Source organism: Cryptomeria japonica, chromosome 6, assembly GCF_030272615.1.
Source record: "Cryptomeria japonica chromosome 6, Sugi_1.0, whole genome shotgun sequence".
Lineage (NCBI taxonomy): Eukaryota > Viridiplantae > Streptophyta > Pinopsida > Cupressales > Cupressaceae > Cryptomeria > Cryptomeria japonica.
Genome location: NC_081410.1, coordinates 577,579,315 through 577,604,004, shown reverse-complemented (window position 1 = coordinate 577,604,004; position 24,690 = coordinate 577,579,315). Strand labels below are relative to the sequence as shown.

The following is a 24,690-nucleotide window of genomic DNA, read 5'->3' as shown; positions in this document are numbered from 1 at the left end:
CACCCGGTTAAGGGATGGCTAGAATACTCGATTAAGGGTTAAACACTATTAAATGTTACCTTGTTAGAGGATTTCAAGAACTCAATGGTTTTGAGTCACCCTGTTAAAGGATTTACAACAAGCCAGTTAAAGCTACCCTGTTAAGGGATTTCTCAACTGTTGAGGTGGTTAGAGAACAACAGGTATAACAATGATCTGGTAACAACACTCAATGCCAATGCAGATCCTCTTTAGCTCCTCTTCACCTTTTTCACTTACACTCTGCAAGTATCACTTCTCTCCTCTAGTTTAGCAAGAATCACGTATCTCTTCTCTTGGATACACACACACAACTTTTGCCAACAACCTCAGAAAGAAACACAACATCAACCTTATAGGGAAAACAGATAGGTTGGTAGCATAAACCCTAAACCCTAAACCTGTTAGGTTAAGGAATTCAAACGGTTCAATCCTAACCGTTGAGCACACTGCATTAAATGCAATAGTCTAGATCCAATCTCAAGACATTCTCCATCATTTGTTTTCCACCAATTTCATGGCGGCTGATAACCCATCACACGTTATCACTGTTTATAGACTTCGCACATTCCCGAGGTAGATAGGAACAATCTCCTTCATGCAAGATCCTTCACGCACACAAGCTTACGTGGCACCATGATCTGTTCTTTGTTACCATGCTAACTCATCACACAAAGTCACAGGTTGAGCCACACAGGCTTGAAGCACTTCAACTCGAAACCCTGAAGTTGAGACTACTAACCGGTAGTCATACAATGCTTCCATGTGCCGGTTCCCATAACCATATGCCAGTTCACCTTGAACAAACACACCGCTTCACTTTGGCACAAATGTCGGTTCACAGTGTTATACTGGTTCTCTTCTCTTCATCATATTGACATCAATGACAACACACAATGTCATTATGTCCTCATACCGGTTCACATAATGCCAACACTTATATCAATGAAAATAACGCTTTCGATAAGTCCCTTTTGAAGTTAATCGAGGCCCAAGTCTATTCAATAAATCATCTTATCGATGAAACATCGATAGGTTTCTTCGATTCAACAAGTGTACCATTTCGGTAAAACTAGACATTTCGGTTAAAGGTTAGCGTGTACATCCGATGGCCTTGGTTTAGGCAATAAATTTTAGGATTCTGATGTCGGTGGAAGTTTCAAGGGTTCTATCAAAATTCTTAAGGGCATGCTTGATTTACTTAAAGCTTTCCCATGACACTCAATTAGAGCCTTGAAGGCTCTTGAACCATTTTCTTTAGGATGGTAGCTCTTAGCGATCTCTCTGCAGAATTATTTATGGAATTTGCCTCGTTTATATTTATTAAGTTATGCTCTTCGATGGGTAATCTCTCTCACATTATGTTTCTGGAGATTTTTTGAGACTAATATTTTGAGATGTGTATCCTAACAGGGTAACCATCCAGGTAGGTATGATATATTGTATAAGTTTACCTGTTCGGTTTTCCTTTTCCTAACATTCTGGTGAAAGATTTTCTCAAGATTTTGTGCAGCATAAGGAGCAGAGCATGCTTAACCCCGTGTTTCAGGAATAGCAAGAATTGTCAACCACAAATGGAAGCATCACCCCAAGAGATGGGCAATTTGCTGCTCAACTTTACACAGAGGATTTCTACAAACAATCTTCATTATTTTGGACAAGTTCCCTTTGTGATCTTGTACCTCCATTTTGTATTCCATTCTTAATTTTTCTGATCCTTGAGGGATCTGGGCTAGACGAGAGGTTTTCTTCCCTTCATTCTTTCCTACTGGTGCCCACACCGAATGGAAGTGTAAATGTAAATCTATCTATTTTTTAAATTAATAAAATTCTTTGGCCTCGGCCTTTTATCGATCAAAAAAATAAAATAATTGAGATAGGGTTAATTGATTAAATGATGAAATGATAGGAATTTGATAATTAGAAATGTTAAATATTTTGACCAGAAGAAATATTTAATTTGATCAAATAATTAAAGAATTACTTAAATTAAATTGATGAATAATTAGTGTAGAATTAATGAGACATTTTTTAGGTGTCTACAAGACCAAGTATACAAAAAGAATTGATTCTTGATTTGATTGATTGATTGATGGATTGGATGATGAAAGACCAACCGATTGATTTGATTGATTGACTTGATGAAGAGATTAACTGATTTGATTGGATGATTGACCAAATGATTGACAATGAAGGATTGACTGGCTTGATTCAGTTACTCTTGATGACCAATGTGGCACTCAATTGATGTTTGATGAGGAGCTTAGATTTACTACACAAATTGATTTGATTGAAAGGTTTATTTGATTGAATGATTGATTCTTGACTTAGGGAAAATGCAATGATAATGTGAATTGAGAGATGAAAGATGATGGATGAAAAAGATGATTATGATGCTGCAAAATTTGATTGACAACAACCAAGATGACTACTCGAAAACTAGGATGATATAGATGATGACACAAATCGAGACCTTGATAAACAATAATGACGACACAATGGACTAACCTTGTTTGGGTAAGTAGAAAATCCGTTGGACTAGGTGAACAAACTTGAAACTGGGAAAAATTGGGCAAAATAGCAAGGTGAATCGCTCAACCACTTTTGGGTGCAAACCCGACGCTTTAGAGGGAAATCTCGTTGTTCGTGACAACAAACTCGCAGTTTTGACAAAACTAGTAAACTGACTTATGTAAAACAATGTTCCTAGCATTTTTGGGTATGAACCCACTATTCCGTGCACTTGGTAAACTGGCTCATAGAAAAATAATGTTCCTGCTATTTGGGCAAAAGTGAAATATGACTTAGGTTAATAACATTCTTGTTGTTTTGAGACTTGGCAAACCGATTGAGGTTAACAACGATCCTACCGTTATTTGGTGCAAACCTACTATTTTGAGCATTGGGTAACTAACTCAGATAAATGACATTCCCACCATTTCAAGGTGCAATATCATGGTTTCGTGACAACAAACCTACGATTTTTGAGTGGAAGTGATAGTGCTGAGATTTTGGACTGCAAACTTGCTATTTTTTAGCAATTTTGGACTTGACTTTTGGCAAAAGATTATGTGACACAAAACCACATCAAACACACAAGAAAATTCTCTAGCTCAATTGAAAGATGAGGGCCTAGATTCCAACAATAACATTTACTAGTATGAACGTGAAAACAGATCAGGCAGTTTACAACTTAAGGCTCGAAAGTGGATACTACTCACTAAGGCCCTTCACTATAAATAGCAATACCTCAGACATAGTGGATATGTAGAGATCTGGTGACAACGACTCCCCCACCATGACATAGGCACACCAAATTTCATTCTCTGAAATTGAAGATTTTATACTTCACAATGAATGGAAAATTCACAAATACGATCCACGTTCCTTGAATTAGTGAGCATGGGTTTTTGGCCACTACAACAAAGGTGTTTAGTTAGAATCTGGGGAAAGCCAACACCTTGCATGTGCCAAGCCAACCTTACTTAGAGTATAAAACCCTTTTCAGATTGACATGAACGACATAAGCTTATACAAGTGGGCTATGACTTTCGTGTAAACCTTTTTTATATAGCGGACCATATTAAAGTACCATTTGATTTGTTTGATCTCACTAGAATATAACATCGGGAGGTATGCTCGCTAAGGAAACATCATGGTTTCTCTTACACCCAACAAAAGGGAGGGGATACCTCCATGATAATTTTGAGTTTTAAACTACTAACACAAAAATGTAGGTTTGGCTTTTTGATCACCCAAGCTTACGCAAGGGGAGAGCATATACCTACTACCTTGAAAACATGACAAAGCAAGATTTATTCCCTTAATAAACAAAGTGTTTTCTAATTACTTAAAAGACACATTGTAAATTTTAAACCCCAAAATTTGTTTTCAAACACACCCCTCTTTGGTGGACCTACAACAAACAAGTTAGTGCTTTTTAAGATTTTGGGGTCTTCTACTAATGAATGTGCACAAATGTTAGCCAAAAACCAACAAATAGAAGTAGGTTAGCAGATTAGTCCAAATTAATCGAAATCAACATTCAAAAAAAAGTACAAAGAATAGAAAAAACAAAGCATTCCTGCCATTTAACAGTTCATTCCTATTGCTTCCTATTTCTACTCGCAAAACCATTGTTACACAGTGCAAACCCGCTACTTTACTATTGCAATATAAACTTTAACAAAAACCAAATAAATAAATAAATAAATAAATAAAAATATGCAATCTCGCAGTTGATATATGCAAACCTGCTATTCCTAGTGTCAATCATGCTATTTCTACTATCAATCCCACCATTTTATTGTTAAATGCAGACATGATAACATAAAGACTCGAGAGCAAAAATTTAAATTTATACCTTCCGTACGACAGTGAGAATGCATTCTCGTTGTTTCTTGTGGTGTTCCCTCCATTTCTTGAAATTGACCTCTACCAAAGAGAAAATCAACCTGTATTCTTGTGTTTTTGCCTTCAAGTGTCTGAAATCTATAAAAATAACACACCAAAACAATGAAAAATGTGAGAGATGACTCGTGAAGTGGGTCCCACCAAGTGTGCTAGAAATATGTGAGTAAAAATGTGAGTGCAAATAAAAAGAGATTGAAAATAACAAGTATCAACCTAAGCAAACACAAATTAATCAAACACTCAAGATAGGGATGCTAAAAAGGAAATTAAGAAAGCAAATGATAATCAATAAGATCACAAACTCTCCATTTTTCCTTGATTTGGTTGTCCTTCGGTTTGATGTGTACTCGATCTATGCTTCCAAGGGTGCTCCAAGATGCTTCATGATGGTTGAATATGCAAATTATGTTAAAATATGGATGCAAAATGAGTGAATATGAGTACTCAAAATGACATGATAACAATATGATTGCAAGAAAGTAGATGATTTGCAAAGAAAATTGAAAGGGTTAAATAGGATTTGATGGGATGAGGGAGATCCTTGAGGATGTGACAGTTGTCTCAATTGAGGACAAGTGGCAATGGGAGGATTGACAAGTGTCCTTGAAAAGGGCAAGCGTCGTGAGAAGAAGTGACAAGTGTAAATAAGTACACATGTCAATTTTCAGAAGTAGCCACCCAAAATTAAAATCTTTTAGAAAAAAGGAATGTGCACACATGTGCGAAGGGAGGTTAGAAGGATAAGATTGGTTTGAAGTGATAGGGTTGGTTAGGACCCTTGGGTTAGTTAGTAGGTTGGGCTAGAGGAAGGGTTAGATGGAGAGTTAAGGTTAGGAGACATGTGACCAAATGGATTATTTGAATTATTTAATTCAAATAAAAAGAAGAAGAGGATGACATGAACTAGATAGAATAATTAAATTATTTTCTTTAGTAGAAGAAGAATAAAGGAGATTAATTAATTAAATGTTTAGACGAAACATTAATCAATTAATTGGAAGGGGATGTAATATTTAATTAAATAATATAAATTATTTAATTAATACATGTGGCTAAGGGAATTAAATTTGATTAAAATAATTAATCAAATTTAAGTGTCTATAGGTGGAAACAGGTGAACAAATTTTCTTGGCCCAAGTGCAACTTTTTCATGTGGCTGGTGGTTCAAAATCGATGTCTTACTTGGGATATTTTTTTCAAGTGGGGTTTCCTTGGTCCCTCTATATGCATTTTGTGTCGTAATAGTGAGGAGTGTGTTTTTCATCTTTTCTTTCAATGCTCTTTCTCCAAGGAGATTTGACACTTCTGGTGGAGTGTTTGGAATCAAGCCCGCTGGCATGTTTCTTCTATGGCTAAGTTTTGGGCCTAATGGGGTAAGCCTCTTGTTAGGACTTCTTTTCTTCAAATTTCTTACATTATTGGATGCACTTTCATCACGGACATATTTGGTTAGAGAGAAATTGTACAACTTTTTCATGATGCTAGAATAGTTGTTCATAACTTGTAGGAGAAAATTGTTCATTCTCTTTGTGAAACTGTCTTGGCAAAATGTGACTTTGCTGGAGGCATGGATCCTGAAGAGGTTGATATTTGCAAGTGGTTCAATTTTCCTCTTCGGGGAGATGTTCCTTCTCCTGGGGTGTGGAGCACTAGACAGATCATGAGGAATAGATGCAGATATCCTTTGTGAAAGCTAAATCGAGAGGATCGTTGGATCTCTCCTCCTCATGAATTTTAAAAATTAACATTGATGGTTCTTCTTAGGGGAATCCAGGTCATGTTGGTATTGGCGGAGTAGGGTGCGATAGCTCTAGAGATGTTCATTTTATTTTTTCAATTTTTAAGGGTCTTCACACCAATAATCTCATGGAGGCTCTCGCCAATTTGTATGCTCTAAAGCATTGTTGTGTTCTTGAATGGCAATAGATTCTTTGTGAATTTGACTCTCAAGTGGTGATGATTTTGTTGAATGAGCAACGACTAGATGATGTCAGTTGTCACTTAGCTTTGGCTATTAGATAGATTTTTTGGTTGTGTGGCTTTTTGGACCCTATTACTTTTATTCGCATTCCTAGGGAGTGGAATGGAGTAGCAGATTGTCTGGCCAAATGGGCTTCTAAACACATGCATGGTTGGAATATTGTGGATAGGGGACAATTATCTTCAGAATTGTCTCACATGCTCGATCAATTAGTGGATAAAGATAGGGTTGTGTAGTGTTTTTTTCTTTATTGGGCAGTTGGCCCTTCTCTCTTTGTATCTCTCTTGTATTTTTACTCCTTTTATAAAAACTAATAATAATATAATCTTAATAGTTTTTTTGCTTTGATAAGAATTTAATTGAAATATATAAATATAATAATAATTTAATATTAATTAAAATACAATAAATATTTAAATAAAATAATAAATAAATATAACCTATATTCCTCTACTGGATTTTATTCTCTTACACTTTACACCTAGAAAATGCCAAAATTTAGTACCTTCAACATGTACAAAAATTCAACTTGGAGGGGCAAAAAGATCATCTCACAAACTCCAACAGAGAATCCGAACCAGCACTTCCACTTTAATGAGATGCAATGGTTATGTCGATAGTCATATATAACTAATTTTTTTTTGAGATGTTAATTCTAGGAACATGTAGATTTATTCATCTTTTGTCTTGAAAATCTTTTTTATTTTTTTGTTTCAAGATATGGAATAAATGCTTCACTATAATTTGAATATTTTTTTGTTTTTAACTATTATTTAAGGAAAGCCAAAGGTTTGGGCCATGACAAAAAGAGCAAACTAAATGTAAATTTTATTTCTCTTTTTTCATGTCACTCTTTTCGTATATATGTATCTTACAAAAATAAATTACATAATTTTTTGTTATATATGGATAATAGATAATCGAAATTTATTATTATATAATTACTTAAATAAACACAATCAAATGTCATCTTTTATTTAGAATATCTATATAATATATAAAACAACTAACCTATTTTTTAATTTTTTTAAAAAATAATCTCTAATAAACTATTTAACGTAACCTATTTTTAGTCTCTTTAAAACATGTTAAAAGATATCTAATGAACTACAAATTCTTTTGTTTTCATGAAATATTATTAAATATGTAAATTTGAACTATATAACAAAGAAATCCCTTAAATTTTTCTCACAAATAAATTTCATATTATAATAAAAAAAGCTCACATGGAGAATCCCATGTAGCCCTTCCCTTTTTTAACTTTTTACATAGGTTTCTATTTACCTTTTCTTTACACACAAAAATAATTATTTCCCTTCCCTTTTTCATTTTTTTACATATGTTTCTATTTACCTCTTTTTTCTTTAAAAACAAAAATCCTTATTTCCTTGGAAAGAACTTGAGAGCCGTAACGCTAAGACTATAATTTACATTTTTATGTTTCTTTTTAACTATTATTTAAGGAAAGCCAAAGGTTTGGGCCATGGCAAGAAGAACAAACTAAATGTAAATTTTATATCTCTTTTTTCATGTCATTCTTTTCTTATACTTTTGCTGAGAGTTACAATTTTCTTCATAATTTGTTATGGAAATAGTGTTACAATTTGTGGGGAGTTTCCTCATAGTAACACTATTGTTATAACAAATTTTAGTAATTTTTTTTTTTTTATTTATATAATTTTTAAATTTTTTTTATTGAATGTATTTTAGTTAGAAAAAAAGGACCACTCTCTACTCAACAATCATTTGAGATCTAGATCAATTTTGTTTATAGTTTCATTTTAAAAAATTTTATTAGTTCTTATGACATTCATAAAAAAAAAAATCTATTAATCACTACAAAGAATTAAAATTGTTTGAATAAAATTTCTATAATGTATATTTAATTTTTATTTAAAATAATAATAAAAAATCATTTCTTTTAATTCTTATTGATTCATGTAAGTATAAAATTCAAAATTCTCAAAAAATAAATAAAAAAATACACATTTTATTACATCATTCAGGCTGAGTAATAATAAGCATATACGGATTTCTACAGCGCTAATTTTAACATCATTAATATGCTTGCTCACTCCATTTTCATCTTTTCCCCTTACACGCGTTGATTTCCCATTGACTACTTTTTAGTTCCTGCCGACAGGACAGGAGTAACTATCGCATCGGTGGGATGCAAAACTTACCTATCCAATCATATTAAAGTATTTTTTAGCTTTCTATTTGGTTTCAAATGTTTCAATGATAAAATTATTTAATACTTAACAATAAATTATTTTCTAATTATGATTGGATGATTCCATTGATTTAAAAAAAAAAAAACTTTTTTTTTCTATCCAATCGGATAATAGTATTTTTAGCTGTTTATGTTTCACAAATGTTTTGCCAAGAATGTTCTGGAAGGTACATGAAACATAGCGAAACCTAAAACATACATACTAAATCTCTGGAAGGGCTGCAATGCTAATTGTCATTGCTTTGTTTGCAACCATCTATTAGCAGAGCTCCATGCTCACTGGTGTCCTTTTGCTCTGGGAGGTGATGATAATCTCAACTTGGCAATTTGTTTTCTAGCTGAAGATCCCTAATCTAGTTTTCCCGCCGAAGATCTTTCTCTGCTATTTTTCAAATGCAATAACATGCACTTATCATGCCACTCGCTGCAACCAAAACAAAATAAAATCCTGTTAAAATTTATATTAAAACACCTACAAAACAAAATAAAATCCTGTTAAAATTTATATTAAAACGCCTAAAAATTTATAACTGTGATCAATGCTAAAGACCGTTCACAGGACATAAACAATGGCAATTGGTGGGGTTTATTAAACAGACTAAAAAACCCGTCTTCATCTTAAACAACAAGGATATAGCCGCAACTCCTAGTCTACTAGAAAAATTTAAACACGGTATTGCAATGATCTGGGGAAAAGATTGTCTGAAAAGATTGTCTAAACGAATGCAATTCTTTTTAACCCCTTGTCTAGAAAACAATAAAGAGGAAATTGCTATAGATTGAAACCAACAATATCTACACAGGGTTCAATTACATAACGAATCACAAACAGTAAACCCCTACCTATAAACTACTTCATCCTTTGTTGGAAACTCGAAACAGAACGTTCATACATAGAGCATACACATTCTTCTATGAAGCATAATCATTCCTATTAGAGCAGTTTATTAAAAACAGTTGTAGATCAAAACCAAAAAAAATCTACAAGTTTTGATTTAAGCAATGAACCAAAAACATTTTAGGATATACACAAGATAGATGTGTTGAAAATGCTTAGGAAAATTTCAAGCGAATGCAAATGTTAGGCACAAACCCAAATTCTTTCCCAGTTTCCTGTCTGCCTTCGCCTAAATGCGAGTTGAATGGCATGAGTTTTTTTTTTCAAATTTGGAGTTTTAAAGCCAATCAAAGTTGTATTTGGCAGATCACAAGCTAAGCATGCAGTGAACACAAAGCACAGAAAGACGCGTAGATAATTATAGTGGTTTATGTGGTCTATGCTAGTGTGAACATGTTTCATTCCATCAATTTTTAGATTTGATCCATCACATTTCATCCTCCTCAATTTTCCTGCCTCTGATTCAATGTGATTTTTTCCCTGGTTATCGCAGATTTATTTTAAAGAAAGCAATGAATTTTTTTGACGCAACTGCATAATCTACCTTTTAATTAATTTGATAGAAATGTAAAGTAACTAGCTATATATGTTGGCAAACCAAAAGATAAAGATTGTTTTTCTCAAAAGTTGTGATTAATTGGGGAAAATTTGGGTTACGTTTAAGGATTTTGACAAAAGAAAAAAATCATCTATTTGGTGAAAATTGTAGAAATAGTAGAATTAGAGTTTCCACAAAATCAGAAAAATTGCTAAAAAGAGGGTCAAAATCTATCAAACTTACCAAAATATTGGTGAAACTTCGATATATTGTGATCTGGATGAACTATTGGTGCTTTTTTCATTATTAGTTGGCCAAAAACTAGTAAAAACCATTTGAGCCACTTTTTTTCAAAACTACAATTTCTTTCTGTAGAAAATTGGCCAACAAATTGTTTAAGTTTTGCAATTAATTACTTGCAAATTTTTACTGCTTTGTGCTTCGACTTTTAGATGTTGATTAAAATCCGAATGGCATAGGAATAGAACATAAATACTTCCCAACTAAGATTATTGATTTACTAGTGTGTGATCAGTCTTCACAAACCAGAGATGTAAGATCAAATATCTAACTACCATAATTTAGACCACTAAATTTCAAGAAGAAATTATTAAAGTTGATGCACAAACACTAAGAACAATTTGTTACATGACTTTTGATTAGCAGTAATCAATCTCATTTTACCTTTTCGATTTGTGACCTATGATAACCTCTAGCAAGGCCCCTCAGTCTTCAGGGAATGTTTCTGTTATATGTGATGTTGGCTTGAAATAAAAGTAAGACATTTACGCCCTTGTACAAACAAATAATATTAGTTTCATGTGTACAAGGATACAATTGTGCAACCTGCAATTAAAATAAATATTTGATACCTAAAATGGAATACGCTTCTATATGCACTAGCAAGAAAATTTACCATGACAAGTAACCTACCACAGGATTCTGTGCAAATTGTTTCATGCTGTCAGTGATGTCGATGAGAAAAAAAATATAGGCACAGTTTGCAGGTAAAATTTAGGAAACCATACTTGAGAAAAGGCGAAAACTTAGCCTTCCTCACTGCAAAGCCTCAAAACTTTGATGCATGGTTTCAAATTGCAATGTCAAACACAAATTCAACTTACATACACTACCACTCCACCATAAATGAATTAGAACTTTATGTCGAGGGTGAAAAATAATGTATGAATGCAAAATGTGGAAGCATTGACGAGGCACGTGAGCTATCCCAGAAGATGCCACGCACCACAACTACAACCCACGTGCCATCCCTCCAACCAAAGACAGAAAAATTCCTTTCTCCCATGCATACTGACTAAAACTTTTTATTTACAGCTTGATTTCCCTCAATTTTCTAAATGTTGTATTTCAAGGGTGTTTTATACAACAATTTGAACATTAAGGCGGTTTAAAGTATGAGAGCCTTTGATCCCACGACCATTATTGATCTGCTTTGTTCCACAGTAAACAACCATATCTGCAAGGGTCACAAACAAAATTTCTATTATGGAAGATTTGTTTTCACCTTGGGTGGGGTCATCTTCATTATAATTCGAGTTTAAATAGCTTTTAATATTATAATTTTGTTTATTTGTAATTACTGAAAAATTAAATCAAAACAAGTTACATATTAATTAGATTTTTAATTATAAATTAATATTATTCTAATGAACTTTTTATTAAATTTGTCAAGTTTTCTTTTTCTTTTGTCATTATTATTCTTTAATTTTTTGTTTAAATAATGTCTAAATATTAAGTTTTGATACATATATATAATTTATCTTATTATTGTTAATTTAGTCTATATATATTTCATTTTTTGTATTTTTCCCTTGACCTTCCAAAGAACACACAATTTGTATAAGTTAAATACAAATACCTAATTATGACACGAATTATGATAATATTCATATGCAAATATTTTTCTTCCTCTCTTACAATTCAGTTGAAAGAACTTTGTTCTCTTAAGAAAGTCTTTACAGCCTCGAGTGTCTTCACACCATCACTACACCGTTTATTGCCACTATATAAAATTTTCAGTTTACAGTTATGAGTGTCTTCACACCATCGCTACACCGTTTTATTGTCACTATAAAAGTTTCAATTTACAGTTATGATTTGAGGATTTCTTTGAAATGGAAAAAACAATACCAAACCCTAATTTTATATTCATGCAAAACAATGTTAATCATACAGACTGCAATAATAGCCGTTGAAATCTCACACAATTTTTTTTTGTTTTATACACAGGAAATTTGCAACTTATTATGACTGTCTGGCACTAATCTTTTAACAACTTGTATGAATAAATAGAGTAATGAAGGGCTTGGTAGATACGTTAAGTGACAAACATTTAAAATTCTAACGTAGAATACTTTCTGTAGTCTTGTTTTTTGTTGGGTGATGAGTCACATTTTCAAAGTTTAATTTTAATATTCAAGATGATTCTGACATTTGCGACAGAGATCATTGCCTAATTTTTTTTTTGCCTTGTATAATTATTGGAATTTCTTCAAGTTTCAACTATACCCGTAAGAATTTCTCACAAGTTCACCAAGCAAACACATTCTAATTTCTGTAACAAATTAGTAATTCATAGCTATAGACAAAATTTGAGAACAAAAATGCCTAAATTAATAAATTTATTGTTGCAAATATTGATGCTAGCATTCTTAATCTGTTGCACATATGTTGAATAGATTTCTAGGAACACACATCTATCCTATTGTAAACTGTGCCACAATAACACATCCATCCTACTGTAAACTGTGCCACAATAAAGCATCCATAATGTATGATATGTTTTATATTTTCACTATTTACTTTCTCAGTGATATGAAATGTTTGTTTTTTATATTTCTTTATAAAAAATAGGATCAACATACAACTTTTCCTTTTCTCCCCTCCCATCTACATTTCAATCTTATAGACACCTAAGTTTTGTTGTTCTTTACCATTATACCTAGCATGTACATTAACTTTTTCTAACTCCCCTCTACCACCCACCCATACATTTTCTATTTTCCTCTCAGCAGGAAACATTGCAATTCTTAAACGCGCCATAGTTATATTAATGAAACATATAATATAATTTTTTTTAAGGTATTAAATATTTTTTAATCGTTTATTTTTAAATTTAATAAATAAAATAAATATTTTTAGTTATGTATTTTGTAAATGGTTTTTTATATTATTATTAAATGAAACAATATTTTTAAAATTTATAATAATTGAATTATTAGATAATTTTATTTTATATCACAATTTAACAAAAATAATAATTAATGAAACAAATAATAGAATATATTTTTAAGGTATTAATTTTTTTTAATCATTTATTTTTAAACTTAATAAATAAAATAAATATTTTTTAGTTATGGATTTTGTAAATGGTTTTTTATAAAGTGATCTATTTAAAAAAAAATCTTAATAGTCTTATATTATCTATCAATCTACTATGTTTATTTGTATACCTAACAAATCAAGATTTTCTCTAGTTTTATGAATATTGTATTAGTTTTTAATGTAGAGATTTTTATTTTAAAACTTAAACATTTGAATTCCATTTATGTTTTGTCATGTTATGTAAATACAATGTTACTATGGTTTAATAATGTTTGACATATCTTTTGATTGATAGTATGTCATGTGAGCCTGTGAACCCAATTATTTCAACACATCTAGTCAAAATCACATATCACATTCTTGATAAAATATCATCTTAAAATATTTTTTAAGAGTAGTATTCTAAAACATTGAACCAAAATATTATTTACTTAATTAAATTATATCAGGTTCTAATTGATGATGTGTCTAGTATGAATCCAATTTTAAGCCAATGATAGCCTTATGAGCTTGAATTGGTACTTCATAGACCATCTATCAACTAGCCAACAAATGATAATAATACAATGCTTAAAGGTAAGTACTCGCCACTAAACAAAGTAATCATATTTTAAATTTTAATATCAATGATAATTGTTTTTAAAACACTCTTAAACAAATAGTGAAGTCAAATTCTATTAGTCAATACACTCAAAAACAAGGATCTTAGAAACATTGGCTTAATAAACTAGCTTCTTCTACAAAAACAAAGATTTACAACAAATTTGCAAACTAAAGCACAAATTTAATATACTATTTTGTAACATGTCATAAATACTCCTCCTACTAAAATATCATACTAATCTAAAACATCACACTAGTATTAACTCAACTAATATCATTATTATTATGTTTAAAGCTTGTAATTTGAGTAGGCATCATTTTTATTAAGCTTGTATATCTCTCTATCTCCATCTATATATTTTAATCTATCCATCTACCTCCCTCTATCTCTCCATCCAAATCTCTCCCTCTTCCTCTTCCCTTTTATCTTCATATCTACTTTTACTATAGCTATTGGCAGGAACATGATACTTTGCGTCTCTTGTTTAAAAACTGTTTATAAGATCTTTATGTTCATTCCTTGTGTTGCTCAATAACACCATCATCTTTAATTTAAAATTATAAAATAAAATTTAATTAAATATCTTTGATAATGAATGTAAAATCTTTTGATAAACTTTTGTTAATATTGTTGTTCTTCATAAAATTTTACGAGACACATTAAACCTTTTTATCCACTAAATTGACAAAACTAGATTGTTTATTAATTTTTCATTGTATAGTCAAACTTTATCCACTAATTTGACAAACTAAACCACCCACCATTTACCCCGTGGTTCGTCCAAAGAATTAGAAACACTAAAAATGTTTATACAAGAAAATTAACAACAATTTTTTAAAATAAATTTTATTTAAAAAAATGTTGGGAATTGAAACTCATCTAAACGTCGTGAAAAGGCTTGGCTCTGCAATTGAGCAGGCATATTTTTTTGTGTAAACGCCGAAAAAGACCAACGTGAAACTTTCCCGATGACGGTGCCGGCGCGAGAATTGTGGAATCTGGCGGGAGTTCCTCCCACAATATAGACTATCGGCTAACTATCGGCTAACCGTGCTCTCACATGGAGTGGATGAATGAATGACTTTTTTTTAATGATGTATGATTGGCCCTGCCAAAATGACGACTTTGAGCCATTACCCTTCAAAAGGGGTCCCATGTACAGTGGGTCGCTACTCATAGATTCGTCCAAACTGTAAATGTCCAGCTATGCATCACATGCTTACACTATATTTAACAATGCCTAAAGCTCTAAAAACCCCCACCTGGAGATCTGAAACAAGAAAATAATTCAATCCCTTGAAACCACAGCAACAATGGCGAATGATCGCTGTCTCTACAGTTCAATCCTGTGTTCTGTAGTTGTAATGCTTCTTGGGTTGAGTTCTATGGTGGTGTCAACCAAAGATTTACAGCGATGGAATATACTCAGTCCAAAGAGGGATCGGTCAAAATACAGCTTGAAGAACTACTGTGAGAGCTGGAGAATGAATGTGGAGCTCAACAATCTCAGAGATTTCAATGTTGTTCCAGGAGAATGCATATTCTATATCTCCAAGTACATGACATCTACACAGTACAATGTGGATCAAGAAAGAGCCGTGGAAGAGGCGCTTGTGCATCTTACAGCCCTCCAATTAGCAGGAGATGGGAAGGACGCTTGGATCTTTGATGTTGATGATACCTTGCTCTCTACACTCCCCTTCTTCAAACAGCACAGCTATGGGTAAATTTGGAGCCCAGATTCATAGAATTTATGCTGCTGCTTTTGGTTTTTGTTTGTTGGGTTTGTTCTGTTTTAACAATTTTTACACAGTCAAGGTTAGTATCTTTTCCCTTATTAAAATCATTTGAGCCTGAGAAGGATCTGCTTGAAACATATTTATAAGTATGATTTATTGTGAGCATCGGAGGTATTCAAAGGATTGTTTTTGAAATCAATTATGTATTTTGTGATGGTGGATCACTGAGTGTGATAAATGCTGAATCAAAAGCATATATAATTAATTTGAGAAACAATCTTTTGAATAGTATATAGAATTTGAAATCAATTATGTATTTTGTGATGGTGGATCACTGAGTGTGATAAATGCTGAATCAAAAACATATATAATTGATTTGAGAATTAATCGTTTGAATACTATATAGAATGTGGAAAAACTAATGCCAATTAAAATAGAAGGTATTTTTTTTGGTAATATATCAAATCATGATGTTTTTTAGATTTAACTGGATAATTTCATTTAGTTGCTTCTGGATTTGATTGTGTGACTTTTTTAGTATCAACGTTTTGGATCACACTCCATGATCAAGTTACAATTCTATACATTCTTGCACTCTCTAAACATCGTGATGATGGATCATGGAGTGTGATCTGAAATATTGATACTAAAAATGTCACACAATCAAATCCAGAAATAACTAAATGATATTAACATGTAGAAATCTAATAACATTAATTGAATAATTTTCAAATCAATCTCATAAATATATTTCATAAACAGTGAGCGACATAAACCTATTTAATTATAAACAGTGATTGACATGAACCTGTTTAGTTATATTATGATCATGAATGAACCACCTAATATATTGAGATAACAAAACATCCACTACAAAACTAAATTTGATACTTATCTCAAATTTCCTATTTACCATTTTAACCTAATTTTCAATCTTGGACAATGGATTGAAGATCTATTCATCAGATTATTCTATTTACAATCTTTATCATTTAAGGGTTCACTGTTTTCAAGTCATATAACGATCTGAGATTGAAGATCCCATTCCAAAGTTTTGATCTTGCAATCCTTCACATCATTTTTCCTTTAATTGGGTGATGGACAGGGAGCGTGATGCTTGATTATACATAAAAGGTAAAACACAATTCTGTTAGCATCTTTCACTCAGGCAGAATAACAAAATATTCATTTAAATTTTTAATCGAAAACTTTGAGATTAAACAAACAGCTGATTCATTTCAATTTATTTCTGATTTAGACTTTAAGAACCAATGGAGGTCATATTTTCATAGGAATTAGAATTATTCTTAAGAAGGATTTTTATTAGTAAAGTTAAATGAAGACGCACAATTTTCAGTATAGACTGTCATTTGTGATTTTGACTCTCGGAAAGGGTGGATTTCATTTTCGAAAGAGTTGAACGTCTTTCTATTAAGAAATGGATCAAAAGAGTTGGGAATTTAAATGTCAAGAATTTAGGATAAAATAGAAATTAACTATCTGTAATGCTTATGGATTTAATTAAAATAAAAATTAATTTGTATGAGTTTTTTTGTATTAATATTTCAGATCACATTCTGTGATTCATCATCAGATTGATAGTAGAGAGCATAAAGAGAAGAAAATATTTTGTCAATTTATAGTATACTCTTTCAAATATTTTATCAATTTACATTATTTTTTTTAGATTTATCACTTTTATAGATATTTGTTACCTTTTTAAACATTTTTTATATATGTTATAGTTGCTGTAAAACATTTTGTCAATTATCTGGTACACTATTCAATTGTGTCGTTTTTTCCAAACATCTGTCGTTCTCTTTTAAAACATTTTGTCAAACAGTTATTCCTCAGTTTTCTTTATTTCTAAAGATATTTTCGTCAGTTTTTCCAAATACATGTTATCAAACAACTGGCACACTTAATTTCCACAGTTTTCCCAAATATTAGTCCTACTCTGTAAAACATTTTGTCGAACAATTGGCACACTTCTTCAATTTTATCATTTTACCTAAACATCTATCATACTCTCTAGAAACATTTTACCAAAAGATTTCTTTCTCAGTTTGTCAATTATGTCAATTTTGCCACGCATATCATACTATCTTTGAAACATTTTGTCAAACAATTAGCACACTTCCTCACTTTTGTTTCAATGGATCAACACACACAATCCCAGTTATCATTGTCAAAAATTTACACCTCTTTCCGCATTAGAAGAGGGCTTTTGATTGGCATTATCTGACTCTGAAAGCTTCTGAACAAGTAGGTTATGAAATTGCTTACTGGTCTGTTTTGCAGCGGGGAACCCATTGAAAAAGATGCGTTAGAGAGCTGGATGGAGCAGATGAAAGCGCCGGCAGTGGAAGCTGTTTTGCCTCTTTACAATCAGCTTAAGATGAGCGGAGTGAAGATCATCATCATCACCTGGAGAAGCGAACGTTTAAGGGATGTGACTGCACAGAATCTGGTGCAGGTTGGATTTACAGGATGGACACAACTGATAATGAGGTACTTCAAATTCATCGATTTGTTTGCAAAATTGTCCAGAAGTTTCTCTTATTTAATATGGATTTAATTGATCTTTGGTAGCAGGGGAGATAGCGATAATGGGAAATCAGTTACAAGCTACAAATCTGCCAAGAGGGAGGCACTGGTGAAGGATGGATATCGTATTCTAGGCAATGTCGGTGATCAATGGAGTGATGTCCTTGGCACTAAAGCTGGGATTCGAACCTTCAAACTGCCCAATTCCATGTATTACTCTGCATAATTTATGTGAGCTCAACACGGGGAACAAGTGAAATCATTTTTGCAGTTGTCTCATCATCAATCCTCCACTGCACCTTGTTTTCCTGTATCGGAATGGAAAAATGCTTCAATCCATGTATGCTTGTTTAAATGATAGTTTGTACAACCAGGTTCAGTAGAACTTCAAGCATATTAATGTAGGTACTACTGAAGCATTTACCAGAAAGAACTTTCCATAATTTTCCGATGAGTTTAAAAATTAGTTTTTTTTTTGGTTTGGGGTGAATAGTGTAGATTTTGTATCAAATTTTATTAAAATAAAGTATATTGGTTCACTCTAAAGATGGGTGGAATGAGATCACATCCTTCAAAAAACAATTTAAAAGTTTACAGACACAATAATTATGTAATTAGATTGATTTCAAAAAATTCAAGGAGATGGATCACGATCGAGGGGATTCCTAGAGAGGTCTTGGTTATCAAGAATGGGTTCCCAAAACATAGGGTATCATCTTTTATCTTTTTCTTCTTCTAGATTAATTAAAGTTGTGTGAGTAGGGGAAACAAAATGGTTTAGTGGAGAGAAGCCCAATTGTCATGGTAAATAGAGATGTCGCCATCACGCTAAGAAACAAAAGATTTGCTACATGGTATAAATGACCAGCCATGACATCTATGTTTAGGGACCCATGAGAGCTACATGTATACTGAGCAATATGGCTATGATCATAGTAGTGTCCACACAAAGGGGAAGCATCCTAGTAATAAGAGAAGACAACACATGAGTAACAATATATAGAGAATTAGCCGAATGCACCATAAGAGTTTATTAGTGGGAAACCTCCAAAATAACTTTATTGTCCTAGACTTGAATCAATAACATCACATTAGAGAATATAATGGCTTTATTATACATGGAAAAGTGAGCATCTATAATGGCTTCTAAAAATAAAGCAACATTCATATATTTCCACATCTTGAATATAAATTTTACTTTGAAAGTATGCCAAATTTGGGTAAATCTTTAAGCCATCTTAAGCCAATTTCTTAGAAATATCATACTTGGAGAAAAGGTTTGGTTGAAAAGATTTTAAAAAATCATGTTTCTAATTCCACATAGCTTAAGCTTATGAGAAAAACTAGTAGAGATGCTTAAGAGTTTCTAAATATCTACAAAAAGGACAAAGGGTTTTTCAAAAACCAAAATGAACAACTCAAGATTTAATGGAAGACCTTGGTAAAGAAGATACTAAGCAAAATAAGCCAATTTCAGCTCCAAAATGGCAAACCAAACTTTTGAAACTTATAGTGTCATTGAGTAGTAGTGTACTAGAGATTCAACCTAAAATCGAGTTTTAGAACCTTGGGTGGGTGAGGAGAACACCACAAATATCCTTTTAATAGCTTGCAATTCCAAAAAGGATTATCTAGATACCACTTTCAATCCTTCTATCAAAACCCAACACACGAATTCCCAACCTTATAGATCATCTCTAGAGGAACAAACTCCATAACAAGTAATCACTTTCAATCCTTCTATCTTAGCAAGTAATCACAAGAGACAACCAAAGATTGCTAGATGATGGAAATCCCAATTTTGAAATCATCTCTATCCCAATGAGCCAAGACTTAATGGCTTTCCCAATCCTTCCATAAATTTAATATTTTTGTAGGCCTCATTGGCCCCTAACAAACAAATAATCCATTTGGTACACAAGGCCAAACCTTGTCTATGAGTATCAATAAGGCCAAGACCACCCAAATCATGTGGAAGACATCAAATTTCTTAGGCAACTCAACAAAAACCTTTTCCCTAATAAAAAATGGCCCAAAGGATATTTTTAAACAATCTCCCTAACATATGATAAGAGGCTTTTGAAGGAGTTAAACAAAAAGAATAATACACATGAGTGATAACAAGCACATTGGAGGAATTTTGGAACTTTGTTGCAAGGGAAATAAGCACAACAATCCAATAGTCTAACTTATTTTCAATGCAAATTAGACTAGAGTGCCATAGAGTTGAAAATGAGGACCGAAACACATAAGGAATGCCCAAAAACCTAAATGTCTCCTTGTGCCCAATCTATTTCCAACAAAAAAAGTCTAGCCAAAGAGGCTTGGGCAAGAAGGATCAACAATAACACCGAATCTTTTGCCAATGTATGATGGAACTAGAGGAAAGGAAAAAAATATGTAATATCACTACAAGGTTTGGCTAACATTATCTTGTTCTTCTATGATAACGAGAAAGAGATCGTCAATAAAATGAGCATTGACAAGCTAGAGATTAGAATTAGGAATGGAAATACCTTTGAACTTTTACCAGGAAACCACATTGTCAAATAAATAGGTAGAATATTTAACTACAAAAATATAGAGAATTGGAACAAGAGGGAATCCTTGGTGGATGGATGTAAAGAGACCAAAAGAAGAGGATTTCCAACCATTTATGGTGAGACAAGCCAAAGCATCCACAAAGAACATCTAGATTGAATGCAAAAATTTAGATCCAAACTCAAGAGCAAGACTAAAATCAACAACTATTGAATTATGAACATTAGCAAAGTCAATCCTGATGAAATTGATATGTTGTTGAGAGTGATGAGCCATTTACATACCTTCCAACACAAGAATAATATTATCCAAGAATACATATAATCTTCACAAAAATTAGTCTAGTTAGGTTGAACAAATAAGTGGAAGAAAATGGCAAAGGTGGAGAGCAAGGTTTGTGGCTAGGATCTTGCAAGAAGTATTCAAGAAGGTAATTAGTCACTACATAGATTTATTGAAGAACACCCATGTTAGGTATGAGTTTGGTATCTCCTTTAATTACTATAGTACCCAAGGATCCAATATCAAAAGCGTACACATAGACCTTAAAAAGGTAAGAGCCAGTAGTTCCCCATAAGGCCTTATAAAGCTACAAGGAAAGTCAACATAACTAAGAGCTTTTCTTGTAGCCTTGCCTAAAGTTTGTGAAGTAGATTTTGGTTACTCTTTTGAATAAAATAATATCTAATATGTTTTCTTGGTAGTTGGGTTCTCTTATTTAATAGATTTCGTGTTTGGTTCCTAATTTTGATTCATTTATTTTCTCCACGTTCCTAGGGAATGGAACATGGTGACTAATAAAATGGCTAAATAGGCTTCTATGTTTCTAACTAGAATGCATCTAATTAGGGTTCTTAGTCCTTAGATAAATCCAAGCTCTTTCTTTAATTGATTTAGGGTGATTAGGGTTCAATTATCTTTCTCAAAACCTATTGCAAGTATTCTAAGTACTACTTTTTTAATTAATAGTTATGTTTAGATGGGTTGGTGTTTAACTGTTAAATCCCCTTGGATTTTTTTCTTCATGATTTATTTATAGCTATGGATTTATGAAAATATCAATGCTATATATGGATTAGATTCTCTTTTATTAATATAATTTTATCTTTTTTCTTTTTCAAAAAAATATCTTTAGCATTATCCAATTAGAAATTCACTTCTCTAAGATCCTCCTAAAAGGAAGCAAGGTATACAAAAATTCTTTCTAAACTAATATTAAAGGATAGTATTGTACAAAATTTAGATCTTTGCAATTATAAAGAAGAGAAGCACATATAAAACATAAACAAAATCATATCACAATGCAATTGTATGTGGGGAAAACCATTTTACGAGAAAAAAATCTACACTCCAAAGTAGATTGGTGTATTATTTAGTAATCTCAATACGATTACTATATACTTACAAAAAAACCCTTTACATGAGAATCACTAACCAAATATCTAAAGTAATTTCTACAACATAATAATACCTACAAAACTTACTAACCTTACCTCCATCTCAAGAAATAAATAAATAGAAATAGTAATACACAAAAACTTGAAATGGTTATTACAAAACTATGAGATAAAACTACCCAAAAATGTGGCACCCAAACACCTATTTAGAAAATTAACACCCAAACCCCAATATGAGTTCATGGGCTAAAAATAACATACTTCTTCAACCTATCAAAAGTGCATCATAATCAACTCACCAACTTAGGTATTCCATTTTGGATTCATTATCTCCATTTAAATATGCATTGTAAGACATTGTAACACATGTCATAAGTAGGCCAACAATTGTAACTACCTCTTACAACCCTTTTTTATGCTCTATATGTCTTTTACATTTGCAATGTGGGAGGCACAACATCAAAGTGATAACTTTTGATCTAGGTGACCATTGGGACCACTTTTTTAAAATTGTAATAATTGAAAATATGTACACCAAAAGCAACCCTGCAAGTGATGCTAAACAACCTAATTTTTTTATTTTGACAAAAAATGAAGTCTATAGTCTAGAAATTGAGTTTTTATGTTTCATAATTAAAAACTACACGCTTTATATACTTAAAATTAGGAGCAAGGTTGAGACACCTTTTCTAACACCTTCAAAGTGAGTTTTCGGTCATAAAAATCCCACATAGTAGAGAGTTTGTAGCTTGGATGACACTCACACATTGTTGAAGGGCAAGGTCAACTTCAGAGGAGAATATTGAGAAAATCATAAAATACTTGTTAGCCCTCTTTGATGTGTTTAACTTTTTGAGGAACCTAGAAAGCTCAAAGAATTTAAAAGAAAAAACCTTGAGAAACTTTATCCCCAATTTTGAGTTAATACAACATGTCTTGATTTGAGCTCCCTAAATTATATGATTAGTAATCATTTTATTTTGCTGGCAAATTTTAGCAAAATATGCATCTATAGTGTAGGATAAAATAAAATTTCCTCTATCTTGATGGTGGCATGAGAAAGGTTGTAGTCAAATATGAGTGGTAGTAGAAAAATGCCAATTGCTAGCCGTATATGCAAAAAAAAAAATAGCATTCTATTTGATGATATCATTCCACCATTAGATCCATCCAATCGCATGAGGAGAATGTCGCTCAGGATTCTAAATACATTGTATATATGATAGAGTAGAATCATAACTTAACAGAATGGTGTTCAGATAAAATTGTGTTAAGGTTGACTTGGGAACCACAACTTGTCACTAAATGCAAAATTAGATAAAAAACGATCTAAAAGGATAATATTTCAGTAAAGGTTATAACAGTAATTAAAAAGATCTAGAAAAAACAAATATTAGTTGTCATGATAGTAAAAATATTGTCTATGTATACCATGGATAATTAGAATGATATCAACTTACATTTAGATTTAAAGAATGCAATTTATTGTGCATGTTGTCAAATTTAATTTCACTATTTTTCCATATAATAGTTAGGTTGCCACATTTATTGGAATCCAACTCAACCATATTGAGTGTTGTTTCCACTTGGGTGACATAAAAGTGATTATTACTATGTGATGTGATTCATTACCACTATGTAAATAGTGAATTTTTGGACATATAAAATGGCAAATAGTAGAAAGCTTAAAACTTGTAATATTCAACTCTTATAAAGAAAAGATGTCAAGTTTGGAAATTTTTTGTTAAACATTCGACATGATGTATTTTCTTCTAGGGTTAGTGAGGATCTAATATTCTATGAAATAAAATTCATGGAATTCAATTGACAATTTGCATGTAATCACCATTGATATCGTCAAGAGATCCATAGTTTTTCATCAAGAAATCCTTTGTGAGTTCCACAAATTGTGGGGATTTAAACTCAACAAATACATTTCTCTTATCTAGCACAAATTTGTACTCCTTAGCCTCATGAACTTGACTGTAAGAGAAACAAGAGGCCAAAGGAGAATGTGACAAATTAATATCTAAGAGGAGATAATACTAGTACAAGCAATATTCTGTTAAATAAAGGCATGTTCAATGCCTATGATGACTCCCTTATGGGCCATGAGGCAACCACTTCCTCCATTTTAGGATTCAAAACTTGAAAACTATATTCCAACTATTGAGGGCTAGCACCTTTAATCATAGAATTACAAGTATCCTTTCTATTATTCATGGTGGTATAGCCATTCTCTTTTTTTAAAGGATAATTCCCAATAATTCACTCCGGATAAGGCTCAGGGAGCTATATAACCAAAGTGAAACCTCATATTTTATTATATGAAAATAAATGCTAATAGAAAGTATTGGATAAGTTAAGATACCTAACCCTTTGACAAATGTTGTGGTATCCTATTTGGATTTTCATCAACTCTCGAGGTCCTTAAAT

The 24,690-nt window shown here is 32.0% G+C and overlaps 1 protein-coding gene across 2 annotated transcripts; it reads left to right on the top strand.

Moving 5' to 3' along the window:
* The first annotated feature begins 15,194 nt into the window (after nucleotides 1-15,194).
* Nucleotides 15,195-18,793, top strand: LOC131062944 (acid phosphatase 1). Of its 2 annotated transcripts, none has more exons than XM_057996689.2 (3): nucleotides 15,195-15,753; nucleotides 18,071-18,280; nucleotides 18,362-18,793. In XM_057996689.2, the coding sequence occupies exons 1-3, from the start codon at nucleotides 15,344-15,346 to the stop codon at nucleotides 18,540-18,542; spliced, it is 801 nt and encodes a 266-aa protein (XP_057852672.1). In that variant the 5' UTR covers nucleotides 15,195-15,343; the 3' UTR covers nucleotides 18,543-18,793. The 2 variants fall into 2 exon arrangements, with proteins under 2 accessions (XP_057852672.1, XP_057852673.1); XM_057996690.2 differs by having other exon boundaries at nucleotides 15,204-15,753; nucleotides 18,365-18,793.
* The last annotated feature ends 5,897 nt before the right edge of the window (nucleotides 18,794-24,690 follow it).